The 15,761-nt window shown below is 39.9% G+C and overlaps 1 protein-coding gene across 1 annotated transcript in view; it reads left to right on the forward strand.

Annotated features, from left to right (window-relative positions):
* The first annotated feature begins 3,774 nt into the window (after positions 1-3,774).
* Positions 3,775-15,761, forward strand: part of SFRP4 (secreted frizzled related protein 4) — a 50,458-nt gene continuing 38,471 nt past the window's right edge. Inside the window, exons 1-2 of the mRNA XM_082257482.1 lie at positions 3,775-4,736; positions 7,283-7,363. Of these exons, the coding sequence (XP_082113608.1) occupies positions 4,298-4,736; positions 7,283-7,363 (520 nt within the window). The 5' untranslated portion in view covers positions 3,775-4,297. The remainder of the gene's footprint in view (positions 4,737-7,282; positions 7,364-15,761) is intronic.

The raw sequence follows: 15,761 nt of genomic DNA on the forward strand, positions 1-15,761 counted from the left end.
TGGGGTTTGTGCTAGAGGGCCTGTACTTTGGGGTTTGTGCTAGAGGGCCTGTACTGTGGGGTTTGTGCTAGAGGGCCTGTACTGTGGGGTTTATGCTAGAGGGCCTGTACTGTGGGGTTTATGCTAGAGGGCCTGTACTGTGGGGTTTTTGCTTGAGTTGTTTGTGCTTGAGGGGTTTGTACTGTGGGGTTTGTGCCACTCTCAGTCCATGTATCCCATAATAGGATGTCTCTCACAGTATATCCCATAATAGGGCCCCTGTTCCCTATTATGGGATATACTAGCACTGATGGACCCCTTAATATGTGATATATTGGGAGAATTGGTTCACGCAAGCAAAATACAGGGGACAAAATGGGTGGAGTCTATAAGGGGTGGGGCTTCTGGGAAATGGGAGGGATCAAAATGGAAGGGCGGGGTCTTGCGCCCCCCCCCATCTTAAAACTTCACCAGCCGCCACTGGGATCGATCCCTGCTGAGCAACATGGATCCGCCTACGGAGCGGACCGTGTGAAAGAGCCCTAAGGCACTTCATAGTGCTGCGCCTGCCACACTGATAGACATTAATGAGACGGCACTGATAGGCGGTACTGATGGGCACTGATAAGCTGCACTGATGGGCACTAATGAGGCTGCCCTGATGGACACTAATAGCTGACACTGATAGACACTAATATGCCACGCTGATGGGCCCAATGCTAATACCCAGCATTTGTTTACATGTGATCAGCTATGATTGGACACAACTGATTCAATGGTAAAGAGCCTACCTCATTGGCTCTTTTTATCCTGATTGGTGATGCACTATGTTTGAGAGACACAGCTCACCACTGATCGCCATGCTGCGTGCCCCCCGGGGGTGTGCATGAGCGGCATGATGGGAAGGAAGTCATATGACGTCCAGTCAGGATAGTAAAGCACCTGCCCAGCTGTCAAACTGCTATAAGCCGGGTGGGAAAGTAGTAAACATCCTGACTCTAGCATAATCGTATGGCAGCAGCACACAGTCTCTAGGATTTCTCACACCATTATACTAATATCCTTGGAAAATTGGTTGCCTCTTTCCACTATTTTCCAGACACATTCTCCCAGGGGTACCAGTCAGGTACCTCAGTCAGTGTACTTCACATACACAGGTCTTGGGAAAGACATTAGCTTCTTAACCTCCCTGGCGGTATGATTCTTTTGGATTTTAGGTGCTGAAAGCGGTACCATTATTTTGCATGTAATTCTTGTGAATGAGCAGCCCAAAACCAACTGTATACATTTATTATATATATATATATATATATATATATATATATATATATGTATGTATGTATGCATACATATATTATATATATATATATATATATATATATATATATATATTATGTATACAGTTGGTTTGGGCTGCTCATTCACAAGAATTATGTATATATATATATATATATATATATATATATATATATATACATATATACATATATATACTGTATATATATATATATATATATATATATATATATATATATATGTATATATATATGTATATATATATATATATATATATATATATATATATATACATATATATACATATATTTACATAAAAAGTACAGTAAAACTGCAGGAAAGGGCACTGGGGGGCAATGTAATGTGATTTTTTTTTTATTTTGAACGGTATCAGTGTGTTTGGTGTGGTTTACATTCGAATTTGCCGCCGGTTCCACCCCCCGGCGGACGTCAGGGCGCCGGAGACGGAAGCCGGGGCTCGCAGACGATCGGGAGAGAGCTCCGCAGCCGCATACCACTCGCAGTCTTCGCTGGATCCCGGAGAAAAGGTAAGTAAAACCTCTTCCAGCATCCAGCGATCTTCCTAGCGCTACCCCGAGTGTGACTCGGGGTTTCCGCTTTTTGCTCTAAAATCTTACCCCGAGTCACACTACCGCTAGGAAGGTTAAGCTGGATACACACTATCCAACTTTTGTTGGTAGATTTCCTTCAGATTTACCTTTTCTATGTAGTGCAAGGGCCTGCCAGATTGCATACAAACTGAAAGTGTTTAGGTTTGACCTCATATTATATGGTTTTGGTAAGTCTAAAGGAAAAAGTCTTCAGAAAATCTTATAGTGTGTATGGCCCATTACACTTTAAAAGACTGAAAACACATCCTAAATTCTACAAGCTGCTGAAGTAAAATTGCAATTAAACCAATCTCTGTTTCTTATTGAGGACTTAAAGCGGAGTTCCGGGCACAAAATTCAATTTCTTATAATTACTGCATTGTATTCCTTACTCTCCGCTGAGTCAGAATTGGATATTCCCATAGTTTTTTTTTTTTTCACTTACCTGTTTACAGAGGTTTGTATACTCACCTTTCAAAGGACTTCCTCCCTCCTGTGCCTTGGCTCTCCTCGTCACTTCCTGCCGCAATGAGTCCTGGGAGCTCTTCCTCGGCCCTCCCATGATGCACTTTGCAGTCACATGGGCGGCCGACCACTGTTCTCATTTCTTGACTCACAGGCCTACGCCCACTGGAATCAGGAAGAAGGGAAGACATTTCCCCACAACGGACTCGGCAATCCACAACAAAGATGGCGCCGCACATCAGAAATTATATAAAGTAAGATTTTATTCTTGCAAACTCATTATTTCACCATTCTAACCAGGATTAGCGGATGTATCGATGTGTAAGGGTGATTGTTAGGGGGAGATTGAAAGAAAAAAAAACGATTCTGTGCCCGGAACTCCGCTTTAAGCTGCCTGTGGATGGTGCAAAGTCAGCAGGTGACCATACTGTCTGGACTGACTGGGTTTGAGGAGGTATGTTAATGTATAAAACAAAAAGCATTTGAAACAGAACAGCCTGCTATGTATGTCTATGGATCTACCTTGTAATGATTACATAACTTTGCAGGCACTATTGTATTCTCATACTTTTATTGTATGAATATGGATGTTTTTTTTTTATAGGCCAGATTCACACTTCCACAGCTCAGGGTGATGCACATAACATGCGTGCAGTGCCATTTATTTTTAATCATTTATTTTTAATGCCACCCAATTCATTAAGGTAGTCTAAGGCACCTACCTGCATTGTAGCACTCCACATGGTAGTTTGCTATATTATAAAAATTAGTTATGTATAAAGTACAGTTTTAGGCATTTTAAGGTGAGGTGGCAGCCCATTCATTTTGAACGCAATGCGCATAAATATATACGCAAATAAGTATATGGGGGCCCTTACTGTTGGGGCATTGAAGGTTTTGAAAATAAATTACTCACTAAGATTAAGACTGCACTAACCAATGCATGATATGGTTATTTTCTAAATATAATGTCAAACTGTTATTTTTTATCTATATTCAGAAATATTTCAGAAAACTTTGCAAAATGTTATACTTTGCTAAATATACAGTACTCCTGCACAAAAGGAGTAACTTATGAAAGTTACGTGTTTTTAAAAACCTAAGGTGTCTGTAAAAACAAAAATACATGAACTTTTTCTTTCAGGCAACAAATACGATTAAATACTCTTCAAAAATGTACTATTAGAAAGAAATCTGCAACTTCAAATGATTAATTATCTGCCATTCAATAAGCGCACCTCTACAGTACTGTACATTTTAAATATTAAGAGTTCTATGCTACAACATTATGGCCCTCTAGTGGTTAATTAGAAAAATGCAGCTGGTTCACATGTGCTTCTTTCACCCTCCTGTAAAAAGAGAAGGGAGGGGAGAGCAGATACTCTTGAAAGTTAAACCCTCTGCTATTATAGGATCTTTTTATTTTTCTAAGCTTTGCTTTGCTCTAATAAGACCTGAAAATTGGGAGAAGTGGAAGTGGCTTCTTTTTTTTTTTTCCACTGCAGTTCTGGAGAAAATAACTTTGGGAGGAGGAGACTTTAATTGGAAATTGAACTGAAATTTTGTGATGTCGCCCTGGGATTAAAGGAATAGAGATGATGTAACTGTGTCTGCCAAGGAGAAAAAAAAGATGAATTATGCAGCCATCTAAAAAATAGAAGTGATGCACGTCACTTGTGGTACTGCTATAAAGGTAGTTGAACAATGTCCACTCTTCTCTGCAGTGGAGTCTGGGAAGCTGGAGGGAAGAAAGTTCTCAGCCTGTAATCTATTACTGAGAGTTTAGCACAAGCAAATTTCTGGCATTGCTCTTATATGTTCTCATCAAGTTGCCTGTGAGTTACTCACTTCCACAATTAACCTGGCCAGTCCTACGTCTAAGAGAGGAAAAAAGAAAAAGTGCCTACAGCTAGAGCTTTCAGAGCAGTCAAGGCTGTTTTGCAACCATGCTGCTGGTTACAGCTGTGCTTTGTGTCCTGGTGATGGAGAGGGGAGTGCACCCAGCCCCCTGTGAAACTGTCAGGATCCCCATGTGTAAAGACATGCCTTGGAATATTACTAGAATGCCCAACCACCTGCACCACAGCACTCAGGAGAATGCTATATTGGCTATTGAACAATATCAGGAGCTAGTGGAGATCAACTGCAGCCCAGTACTTAATTTCTTCCTATGCGCTATGTATGCACCTATCTGCACCCTGGAATTCCTTCATGATCCAATTAAACCCTGCAAGTCTGTGTGCCAAAGAGCCAAGGATGGTTGTGAGCCTATCATGAAGAGGTACAACCACAGCTGGCCAGAGAACCTGGCGTGTGACGATCTGCCAGTGTATGACCGAGGGGTGTGCATTTCACCTGAAGCCATTGTTACAGACATCCCTGAAGGTAACATTTCCATAAAAAATGCTTTTGAACTGTACTCTTTAAGATATTAAATACTATGAAGCTGATTTATATTAAATGTTGGGGGAAAAGGTTCTGGTTTAGCATTTCCAGGTAGGAATTAGGTTAAATTTGCAGCTGAATTCTGATTGGATTGGAGTACCACCTTTTAAAGATGTCTCTATGTAGACTGTAATCTAGTCGGGGTGATGTTTTAGCTAGTTCAGCAAAAAACGTTAATAAAAAAATAAGTTATTTTGTTTTTCTTTTTAAAATATTTGGTTAAACATAAATTAGATTGGAGGGGTTGGTGGTGCAAGCAATTAGCTCCTTTGGATCTTCCCCCTAGATTTTTATGGGGTTCATACCCAGTATTGAAGACAAGCTGAAACTAGCCAATGATCCCACAAATAGATTGCAATGGGAGTTGCAACTAAGGATTATGGTAATGCAAGTGAGCACTATTAGGTCTTTTTTTGTTGTTTTTCAGACTAATCAGACTGATAGTTATGTTTTAAAGGAATCCCACCATAAGAAATAAAAATAAATCCCACCATAAGAAATAAAAATAAACCTATGTCACTATTGCTGATGTCCTTATGAAAATGTAAGTTACTTGGCAGTCATTCTGATGCACAGTAGCATTACTGTAAATCTGAAACCCAGAACAAACATGCAGATCCTAATAAGTATAGCTGTTCCAAGATAGTCAAAATAATAAAGCCAATAGGTCACTGTGACAGGTTCGGATTGAGATCAGCAATGGCAGTCGCCAAAGTTTATTCATAACATCACTCTATTTTGTTAACCACACTGATAATTATGTTTAATGGAATCCCACCAAAATGGAAAACATTATGAAAATTTACATACTGTAGGTTACCATTGCTGATCTCCTTATGAAAATGCAAGTTAGTGGTTTATACCCAGTATTGAAGACAAGCTGAAACTAGCCACAGATCCCACAAATAGATTGCAATGGGAGTTGCAACTAATTATGGTAATGCAGGTGAGCACTATTCTGTCTTTTTTTTTGTTTTTAATCAGACTGATAGTTATGTTTAAAGGAATCCCACCATAAGAAATAAAAATATACCAATGTTACCATTGCTGATGTCCTTATGAAAATGCAAGTTACCTAGCAGTCGTTCTGATACAAGGTAGCAATACTCTAAATCACAAACCCAGAACAAATATGCAGATCCTAACCTGTATAGCTGTTCCAAATTAGTGAAAATAGTAAAGCCAGTTGGTCACCATGACAGGTTCGGATGGCGATCAACAATGGCAGCCACCATAAAACATCACCACGCTCTGACCTCATTACACCTGTTTAAGATTTTATGCACAATGTCCTTTGCTTTGAGAACTTTAATTACCCGTACAGCAAAGAATTAGGAATGTGAATCTGTGTGTGTTTCTAGTTCTTAGACTTATTGATAGATTAGTCATTGGGTTTTTTTCTCAGGTTACTGACACATACTGAAGCTGCAAAATTTGGTCTGAGCATCTCAGCTTCACAATCTCCAGCCATGGACGTGTTAAAGTCTACTTTTCTGACAGTGAACTCATAGACCCTTTAATTAGTTATTTTCTTTGGTTATCCTAGTACAGGGCTTGTGATCATGAGAAATACTAATGTTCCACGTGTTATTGCTTCAAGGTAATAACAATCATCTGCAATTCCCTACACAAGCTTCTGAAGTAAAGTTTATGAATGTTAGTCCACATTTTCCTTCTTGCTTGGCAGCTATTGTATACAATGAAATATATTATTTTAGATGACTGTCTTGCTGTCCTGCTTCACAGTATAGAGTAGGTTTACCAGAAAAGTGGAGTAAAACATAAATCACACTAGAGCTGATTTTTTTTTTAAACAAGAGCAAAAGCAGAACTGTTGCCCATAGCAAACAGATTGTTTCATGTTTGAGAAGAATCCTGATTAGTTGCTAAGGACAACTGTTCCACTTTTTCTTCACAGCAATAAAAAAAAGAAAAATTGCATCACTAAAGGAAACATAAATGTTACACCATTTAGTAATTAGCCCTTAAATATAGGTAGCTCTTTCTTAAAATAAAAAGCTGAGTCAAATTCATCAGAAATTTTTATCCTTATAAGTTCACTGCTGCGAATTCTAGAACGGCGACTTTTGTAAGGTTGCAAGTGTGTGATAATGAGAGGAAATGACTTTAGCACCTGTTTAAATAACTGGACGAGTTAAAAAGGAAATGGTTTGGGCCATGACTTTTTATGTTTGGTTTGGACAGCCCATAGACCAACTAAGAACACACCATGTAATGGGTTCATTTATATAGTTATGCAACTTTATTAAAATAAAAGTGTTATTAAAACAATAATGTAATGCAGCCATCAAAAACACAAGTTCCTATGAAAGATTTATTTTAGACTTCTAAAAGTATTTATATTGCAGATGTGGAGAAATCGTCTTGTCCAGTTCAAGAGGTGTATTTAAAGACTCAAATTACTCCTGGTGTGTTTGGCATAGTGCAGTTATTTTCATTGGCAACTGATGTCTTGTTCTTTTTAGATATAAAGTGGATGGAGTTTACACAAGATGTCATAGTCCCAGAAAGACCAAGAATGAATCACTGCAAAAGTTTAAATCTGGGTAAAGTCTGTATTTTCTTGTGATAACTTAAACAATACTAGCTATTATAATTTGTACCACATGCAGACCTGTCAAACATGCCTAACACAAACCAGTTTATATCTTTCATCATGTACCAGTCACCTTACCTTGCAGAGACGCATTTGATAGTAAATCATTATTTTGTTGCTTTAACTACTTGCCGACCACCCCATGTTCATATACTACGGGGCGGCAGCTCTTCTGCACCAAATCACGAACCTGTAGGTCATTTCCTGCTTCCAGGTCATAGCTGGAGCCAATCAGCGGGTCTGGTGGACCCAATATCCGCCGGGACCCGCCGATAGTTCCCGAGAGAGGCAGAGCGGCGGTCTGCCTATGTAAACAAAGGCCGGTCGTCGTTCTGCTAGCAGGGGAGACGGAGATACTGTGTTTCTACTAAGCAGGAACACAGATCTCTGTCCTTTCTCAGCCAAAGCACCTCCCCAGTTAGAAAGCACTCCCTAGGCGAACATTTAACCCTTTGATTGCCCCTGATGTTAACCCCTTCCCTGCCAGTGTCTTCAGTACAGTGACAGTGCATTTTGTTTAACACTGATCACTGTATTGGTGTCACTGGTTCCCAAAAAGTGCCACTCAATGTCAGATTTGTCCGCCGAAATATCACAGATCCACTAAAAATCATTGATCACCGACATTACTAGTAAAAAAATTCCATAAAAATATCCCATATTATCCCATTTTATTTGCAGGTAAGTATAACATGTTTGCTATTTAAAAAAAAAAATAAAATTAGATTTTACAATCACTTGAAGAGATGAGTTATTAGGGATTGCCTAAAGGTTGAAAGAGGAGGAGATAGCTGAACAGATTGGGTAAATATGGCTGATAGCTTAATATTTGATAACTATATATTATTTAGGAATATTCCAAACTGTAAGAAAAATGCTCTGTGGGGAAAAAATGTAAAGCCTAGAACATCAAACCCAATCCTTGTGTCATTTTTAAATGTGTTTTTCTGCACTGACAGTTGATACATTAGGATTGATTTAATAGGGAAAATAAGCTGTTCACTTTGCAAGGGAATGCCCCCAGAGCTTAGTGAACAACCTAAAGTTCACTATGCAAAGAATATCCAATCACGTGCAAGGAAAAGAAAACAGCAGAGCTTCCCCTCATTTAAGCCCTGGTGAACTGCCCATGCAAAGTGAACAGTCTATTTGCCTTTTATAAGGCAAGCCCATTATCCCTTGGGACTTACAAGGAGAGCTAATGGTCTGATAAATGAGCATGGCTTTACTAAGAACTGAGAATATTTCATTTCAGCCACCAATCAGATTTAAACTCAATCGAACTCAGTTCTGAGTGGAAGTTATAAGGGAATAACTCTTCAAAGAAACATGCATATTTCAGATCATAAGTATTACTAAAAATACATTCTGGTAGCTAATAAAAGATTTTCAGTGAAAAGTTAACTCTTTTATGTACATTTCTTACAATGAGGGAGCAGCTTAAAAGTAGTCCAGTTTTTCAAAACCGGACAAAATAGTTTATGCTTATTTTTAACACAGTTTTTACTGTGATATGCTGGGAGACAGCGGAAGCTCTTATTTAAAGTATATTTAAATCCAATAACTAAAATATGACATCATCTTTAACATTTTAATATAAATTCAAAAGTTATTTTCAATGTTTTAAATGCTTTTAAATATACAGCTTTTTGTAAATGAATACCTGTCTGTTATAGGGTGACTACGCTCTGTCTCTGTTTCCCAGTTGATATCCTGCATTGTCACTTTCACTTCCAGTGGAGATTAGAAGCTACTATACTCAGCTGTGTCAACATTCATTTTGCAGGCACCATTTCATGTTTCACTATTGTCACAATCAGGAAGCTCACCCTGAGTAATACCATGCAACTTCTGCTGGGGCACACGCATGTAGACAGGGAAAGACTGCAGTGGGCTGGAGGAAATTAGCAGCACTGAGATGCCATAATAGACTTAAAAAATGCGACAACAGTTTTTCTAAAAGCAAAAAACAATATGGCAATTGCTTATGAGAAACATTTTTAATAGTTTGTTATAAACTTTTGCAAACAGGATTTTTTTCTCCTTCGCTGATGTGCGCTGATGAGGCGACACTGATGGGCACTGATAGGTGGCATTGATGGGCACTGATGGGGTGGCACGAGTGACGATGCACTGATAGGCGGCAATAATGAGCACTGAGAGGCGGCACTGATGGCCACTGATATGTGGCATTGATGAGCTCTGATAGGCAGCACTGAAGGCCACTGATTGGTGGCACTGATAGGCGGTACTGATAGGCAGTGATAAGCAGCACTGATTGGTGACATTGATTAGGAGGCACTGATGGTCACTGATAGGTGGCACTGATGAGCTCTGATAGGCAGCACTGAAAGGCACTGATAGGTGGCACTAATAGGCACTGATAGGCGGCACTGATGGACACTGATAGGTGGCACTGATTGGTGACATTGATTAGGAGGCACTGATGGGTACTGATTGGCAGCACTGATGGGCATTGATTGGCAGCACTGGTGGCCACTGATTGGCAGCACTGGCAGGCACTGTTGGGACTGCACTGATAATCAGGACACTGATAAACAGTGCCCTGATTATCAGTGCCAATGTCTCTTTAACACAACCCAGTTATCGGCTCTCTTTATTTCTTTTCTCTGTCAGTGTGAGGAAAGAAAAGCCGATAACCGGCTTGTGCTAACTTCCGTGATCAGCTGTCATTGGACACAGCTGATCACGTGGTAAAAGGGCATTGTGATTGGCCCTTTACCCTGTTCTGTGAAGGACTCAGTGATCACAGAGTGTGCCACCTGCGTAGGGACATCCATGTATTCCCTCTCGGCAAATTAAGCCTGCGCTGTAGCCATCTTTTGGCTATAGTGCTGGAGGGAAGGGGTTAACAAACAAAAGTAGACCCAAACAATTACTGGATAACATTTAAAGTATATCTAAAGCCAAAACCTAGTGGTTTATTTTTAAAACATTTGTTGAATGAATATCACACATTTGTGCAGGCTGGACACATTTTCCCTGTATTTCCTGAAATAGATTAATTGCTATGATCATCAGCTCCATCTAATGGACAAAATGCAGTATAGCTTCTCATTGAGGTTTTTCAGAAAACTATACTGCATCTTGGCAACTAGATGAAGCCGACAATCATAGGAATTAATTCATTACAGAAAAAATTTTGAAAAATGTGTCCAGTTTGCAAGAATGTATTGGACGAATGTCACACGCAAAACTCAAGTTTTGGATAGGGTAAGGAAGGGTTAAAACCATGGTCTGGATTGTTTTTTTTACTGTGAGATTTCCCATCTATTTTTTATTTCTTAGATGTAACAGAAAGCAAGAGGAAAAATGTCTACAGTGAGGGAAATCCAAAGGGTCCCCATTGGAAGACTTCCCCGTCAGTCCTGTTCCAATGACACCTCAAAATTTTGGATTTTTCCCTGCTTTCAGTTGCAGTGACAATGGTCACCAGGAGAAAAAGAGAGGGTGACTCTCTCAAGCATGAACTCAACCCTAAAAATAAAAACTTGACAGCATTACTAACCCTTCCCCACTCAATCCGAATTAAAAACAACGTTTTGATTATAGAAACACTTTATTCACGAGACCTGAACAAGGTGGAAACAAGAATGTATAAAGTCTAAAAATAGCTATATTGCCTAGCAAATCTCATTTATTGTTGAAGCCCTCTTTTTCGGGGGGTTATGAAAAATGACCAAACCAAACAGGATATTGTGCTAAACCTGTAGATAAATAAGAGAACCAGAACCTTCGCTAAGTATGAATAAAGTTAGCAGTGCTTCCACGCAAGACAGGGCCTCTGTGAAAAGAGGGGATTCCTTTCCTGGTAAATTAGCCAATCATCTAATAAAAGTAATTGCGAGCAGAGGAACTACTGCAAGCAGCATTTAACATTACCCATAAGTATGTTATATATAGATGCATGCCAGTATAAAAATAATACATGCTTTATATAAGAAAAGGTTAATATTACTACATACCTCCAATGTACAAACAAGTATTATCAGCAAAATGCATAACAGGAGTATTGGTGGATTTATACACATGTACCTAGGTGTATATAGTTCTTAATAAAGATACCTTCAGATGAATTATGTTACAGCAAAGTTCAGTTTTCAGTTGCAGAGGCCCCTGAGGATGATTGCAATGCAGTATTCGTCCTGCTGTAGGTGGCGTAAAGACAAGATCTGCGGTGATGGGGAGACCCTCCAGCCATTGTCCAACAAGCATGGAATGGAGCTTCTTAGTGTGACATTGGAATTCCGAGTCAACCTATCTACTCTGTGCTTTAGTCCCTGGTAGTTTCCAAACTGACAATCAACCTGGCTCTAGCTAATGCTGATAACTGAGACCTGAGCTAAACCTAGCTAGAGAACCACAGATCAGAAGGGACAGGGTTAACTAAAATAACAGAAGCCGCATATAAACTCTATTGCGGTATACAGGTTCATGTACTAATATACTGGAAGGTGACCACTACACACATACAGTACCACAGACCTAGCTATCTGGCACTGAGCATGTGAGATAATAATAAAGCAGAGTTAAGTTTGTCACAACCTTTTAGACCCATACTCAAAAAACTATGGGCAGCTGCAGTTTAACTATTAGAACATTAGAATACTTGCCTAATAGTCTCTGTTTCTGGTCTGAGTGAAAATATAGCAGCAGTAGCAGCACTTGTGCGTATAAGATCATGTGGCTCATCTCTCTTTCCACTTTCAGTTTCTGGGGTATTTGATCCAGATACACAGTGATAGGAAGGGATGTACATAAATAATCTCTGTGAACGTTAAGCAGTAGAGCCGCTTACAGACAATGGAGGACAGCAGATCTCTACACTGTATACCTAGAAAAATGTAGAGCCATAGGAACCAATCAAAGGCCTTCTCTGCTTTCAGGCTTAAAATAAAAAAGCCATCTGAGTTTGCCCCATAATGTTAGTCAATCTTATAACCTTCAATGTGTTATAACCATCTCAATAATTTAGGATGAAAGCAATCTAATCACTATAAATAAGATATACAAAATATAAATAGGATCTTGACATCTAAGTTAATGGAGAAGTAGGGCCAAATCTCTTTAGGCCCTACTTCTCCTGAGGGTCACAGGAGTGCATTTAGTACTGTATGTATTTAGCCAACAGCGGGATAACATGTCCTGTCAGCTGAAGTTATTCAACCAGTCCAGACTCTGACTTTGATTTCGGGATCCATCCATCCAGATGCCTGACTGGCAGCTGGCTCACCCTATTAGTGCGCTGGTGACAGCCTGAGCTGAATGCTCCCTCCCACTCCAGTTCAGTGAGTGCAGGAGGGGCAGAGCAGAGAGCCAGTGACTGACAATCACAGGCTCTTCGCTCACTGAAGACTGAGAGCTGAGTAATCAGTGGTCTTTGATCACTTGGTTCTTGGTCTTAGAGGCAGCAGGGGACTGCTGCAATATCGGACTAATGCTGCATCCACCTAGGTAAGTATAATTTTTTTTTTTTTTATTGAAAATGCATATTTGTTTTTTAATAAATGTGATACTTACCCGTACAATGGTTTTACACAGAGTAGACCTGATCCTCCTCATCCTCGGTCCCCCGCTGGTGCTCTTGGCTCCCCCCTTCCCCCCCCCCACCTGAGTGCCCACCATAGGGATCCACTTGCTTTGGGAGCACTTGTGCAGCCTCGCTCCTGAGTATCCTAGCACACTCTCCATCTAGCAAGCAGAAAATGACCTAAATAACCTTTTTTAACATTATAGGGTTAAAAAATAGAGGTTTTTCTCAGATAAATTTGCAAATATATGTGAAGCCACACTGCCACATACTGCACTATGCATTAGTGGTTGCGATTTTTGTTTTAAATAATAGGGTCCTTCCCCTAAGAATGACTATAATAAAAGACTTAAACAATATATGGGAGCTGTTCTCTTTCAGGATAACTGAAAAGAGAAAACTTTTTCATGCCTGGAGACTTTGTTCAGGAAAGTCTTAAAGGTTTCCTGTTTTAATTTTGTTGTGCTATTTTGCATTAATAAAATGGATTGGATGGAACCTGTAGTAAAATATATCAATACAGAACTCCAGCCAAACATATTCAAGGGCATCTCATACAATTAGAATATCAGTAAAAGTTAATTTATTTCAGTAATTAAATTCAAAAAGTGAAACTCATATTTTTTATATACATGTGTTACACACAGAGATATATATTAAGTATTTCTTTCTTTTAATTTTGATAATTATGGCTTACAGCCAGTGAAAACCCATGACATGGCTCCCCAAATCATCACTGACTGTGGAAACTTCACACTGGACCTCATGCAACTTGAATTCTGTGCCTCTCCACTCTTCCTCTAGACTCTGGGACCTTGATTTTCAAATGTAATGCAACATTTTCCACAGTCTGTGATGATTTGGGGAGCCATGTCATCTGCTGGTGTTGGTCCACTGTGTTTTATTAAGTCCAAAGTCAGTGCAGCCCTCTCTCTGGAAATTCTAGAGCACGTCATGCTTCCCTTTGCTGAACAGCTTGATGGAGATGCTGATTAAATTTCCCAGCAGGACTTGGCACCTGCCCACACTGCTAAAAGTACCAATACCTGGTTTAATGATCATTGTATTACTGTGCTTGATTGGCCAGCAAACTTGTCTGACCTAAACACCATAGAGAATCAGTGGGGTATTGTCAAGAAGAAGATGAGAGACACCAGACCTAACAATGCAGACGAGCCGAAGGCCGCTCTCAAAGCAATCTAGCCTTCCATAACATCTCAGCAGTGGCACAGGGCTAATCGCCCCTATGCCACGCTGCACTGATATGCAAAAGGAGCCCCGACCAAGTATTTAGTGCATACTATATTGTATATGGACATACTTTTCACTAAGCCAACATTTCTGTAATAAACATCCTTTTTTTATTGGCCTTATGTAATATTCTAATTTTCTCTGATACTGAATTTTGAGTTTTCACTAGATGTAAGCCATAATTATCAAATTTAAAAGAAAGAAATACTTGAAATATATCACTCTGTGTGTAACGCATCTATATAAAATATATGAGTTTCACTTTTTGAACAGAATTAATTAAATAAATTAACTATTTGATAATATTCTATTTTTATGAGATGCACCTGTATAGCTAAATGAATAGCCTATTAAAAGATAACATAGACATCTTCAATCCAGAGCTGTCCCTGTCAGTACTTCTTCTTTTTCACCAATAGATCTTCTCAGTCTGATGTCCAGCTTCATTTAACCCACTTCCACTGAGCCCAGACTATTATGCACTTGCCTAAGCCCATGACTGGGCATTGGGAAGCATGTATATCACTCTGCTTTCTCTTCCTATCAGCATGCTTAATGTCAGCACTATTGATGAGCCAAACACATCTGGCTTTGGCACAAATGGGGTTTAGAGAATACGACTAACGTTTGGGTGCTACATCCAAAACTCTAATAAAGTCAATCAGAACTGCATGTTAAAAAACATTTTTGGCCTTTTTCTAGTCTAATGGGCAAGAGATTGTCAAATAGATGGCATAGGGGCTGGGCACTGCCATAGGTAATATGTATCAAAGCCAAAAATTGCAAAAAAAATGTATTTGGCAGGGAGCAGCGAATTTAGTAATTCAATAACATGTGCCATTACCCTGCCCATGAAGTACTGCATCTGTGCAATGCAGAGCTTTTTGTCAGTGGCAACGTGGGGGAAAATGGTTCCGGCACCTCCAGCACTGAATGTATTTTATGGCAAGGTGTGCTGGGGTGTGCTGGAGGGCCCATTAATGCTGCCTGATGGGGGAATATATTGTTGCTGATGGGTTTATATTTTTGTGTGGGGGTCTGTTGTTGCTGGGAGGAATCTACTGCTGAGGGAGAGGTCTGTTGCTGCTGGCTGGTGGAGGGTCTATTGATGCTGGCTGCTGGGGGCCTATTGTTGCTAGGGTCGTACTTTGGTACACTGGGTCCATTGTTGCTGGGGGGGATCTATTTTTGTGTTTTGGGTCCATTGTTGCTGGGGGATCTATTGATGTGTGTGGGGGGGTCCATAGTTGCTGGGGATCATTGTTGTGTAGGTTGTCCATTGTTGCTGGGGAGATCTAGTGTTGTGTGGGGGGATCTGTTGTTGCTGGGGTGGGGTCTATCAAATTTCATACAAATTACTTAGTAGCGCAAAATGGTTCTGTATTCTCTAAAAGGGGCAGTACAGGGAGGTGGGTAGGGGTGTAACCAAGGGGCGATTCTCAGAGGTGGGTAGGGGGCAGAAACAAAGGTTGATTCAGAAGAGAGGAGTTCTAGCACCTATGCTCTGGGAAAAAAAGCCCTGGACTGCAATGTATACAACTTACTA

This window comes from Pelophylax lessonae (genome assembly GCF_965119305.1).
Source record: "Pelophylax lessonae genome assembly, chromosome: 5".
Lineage (NCBI taxonomy): Eukaryota > Metazoa > Chordata > Amphibia > Anura > Ranidae > Pelophylax > Pelophylax lessonae.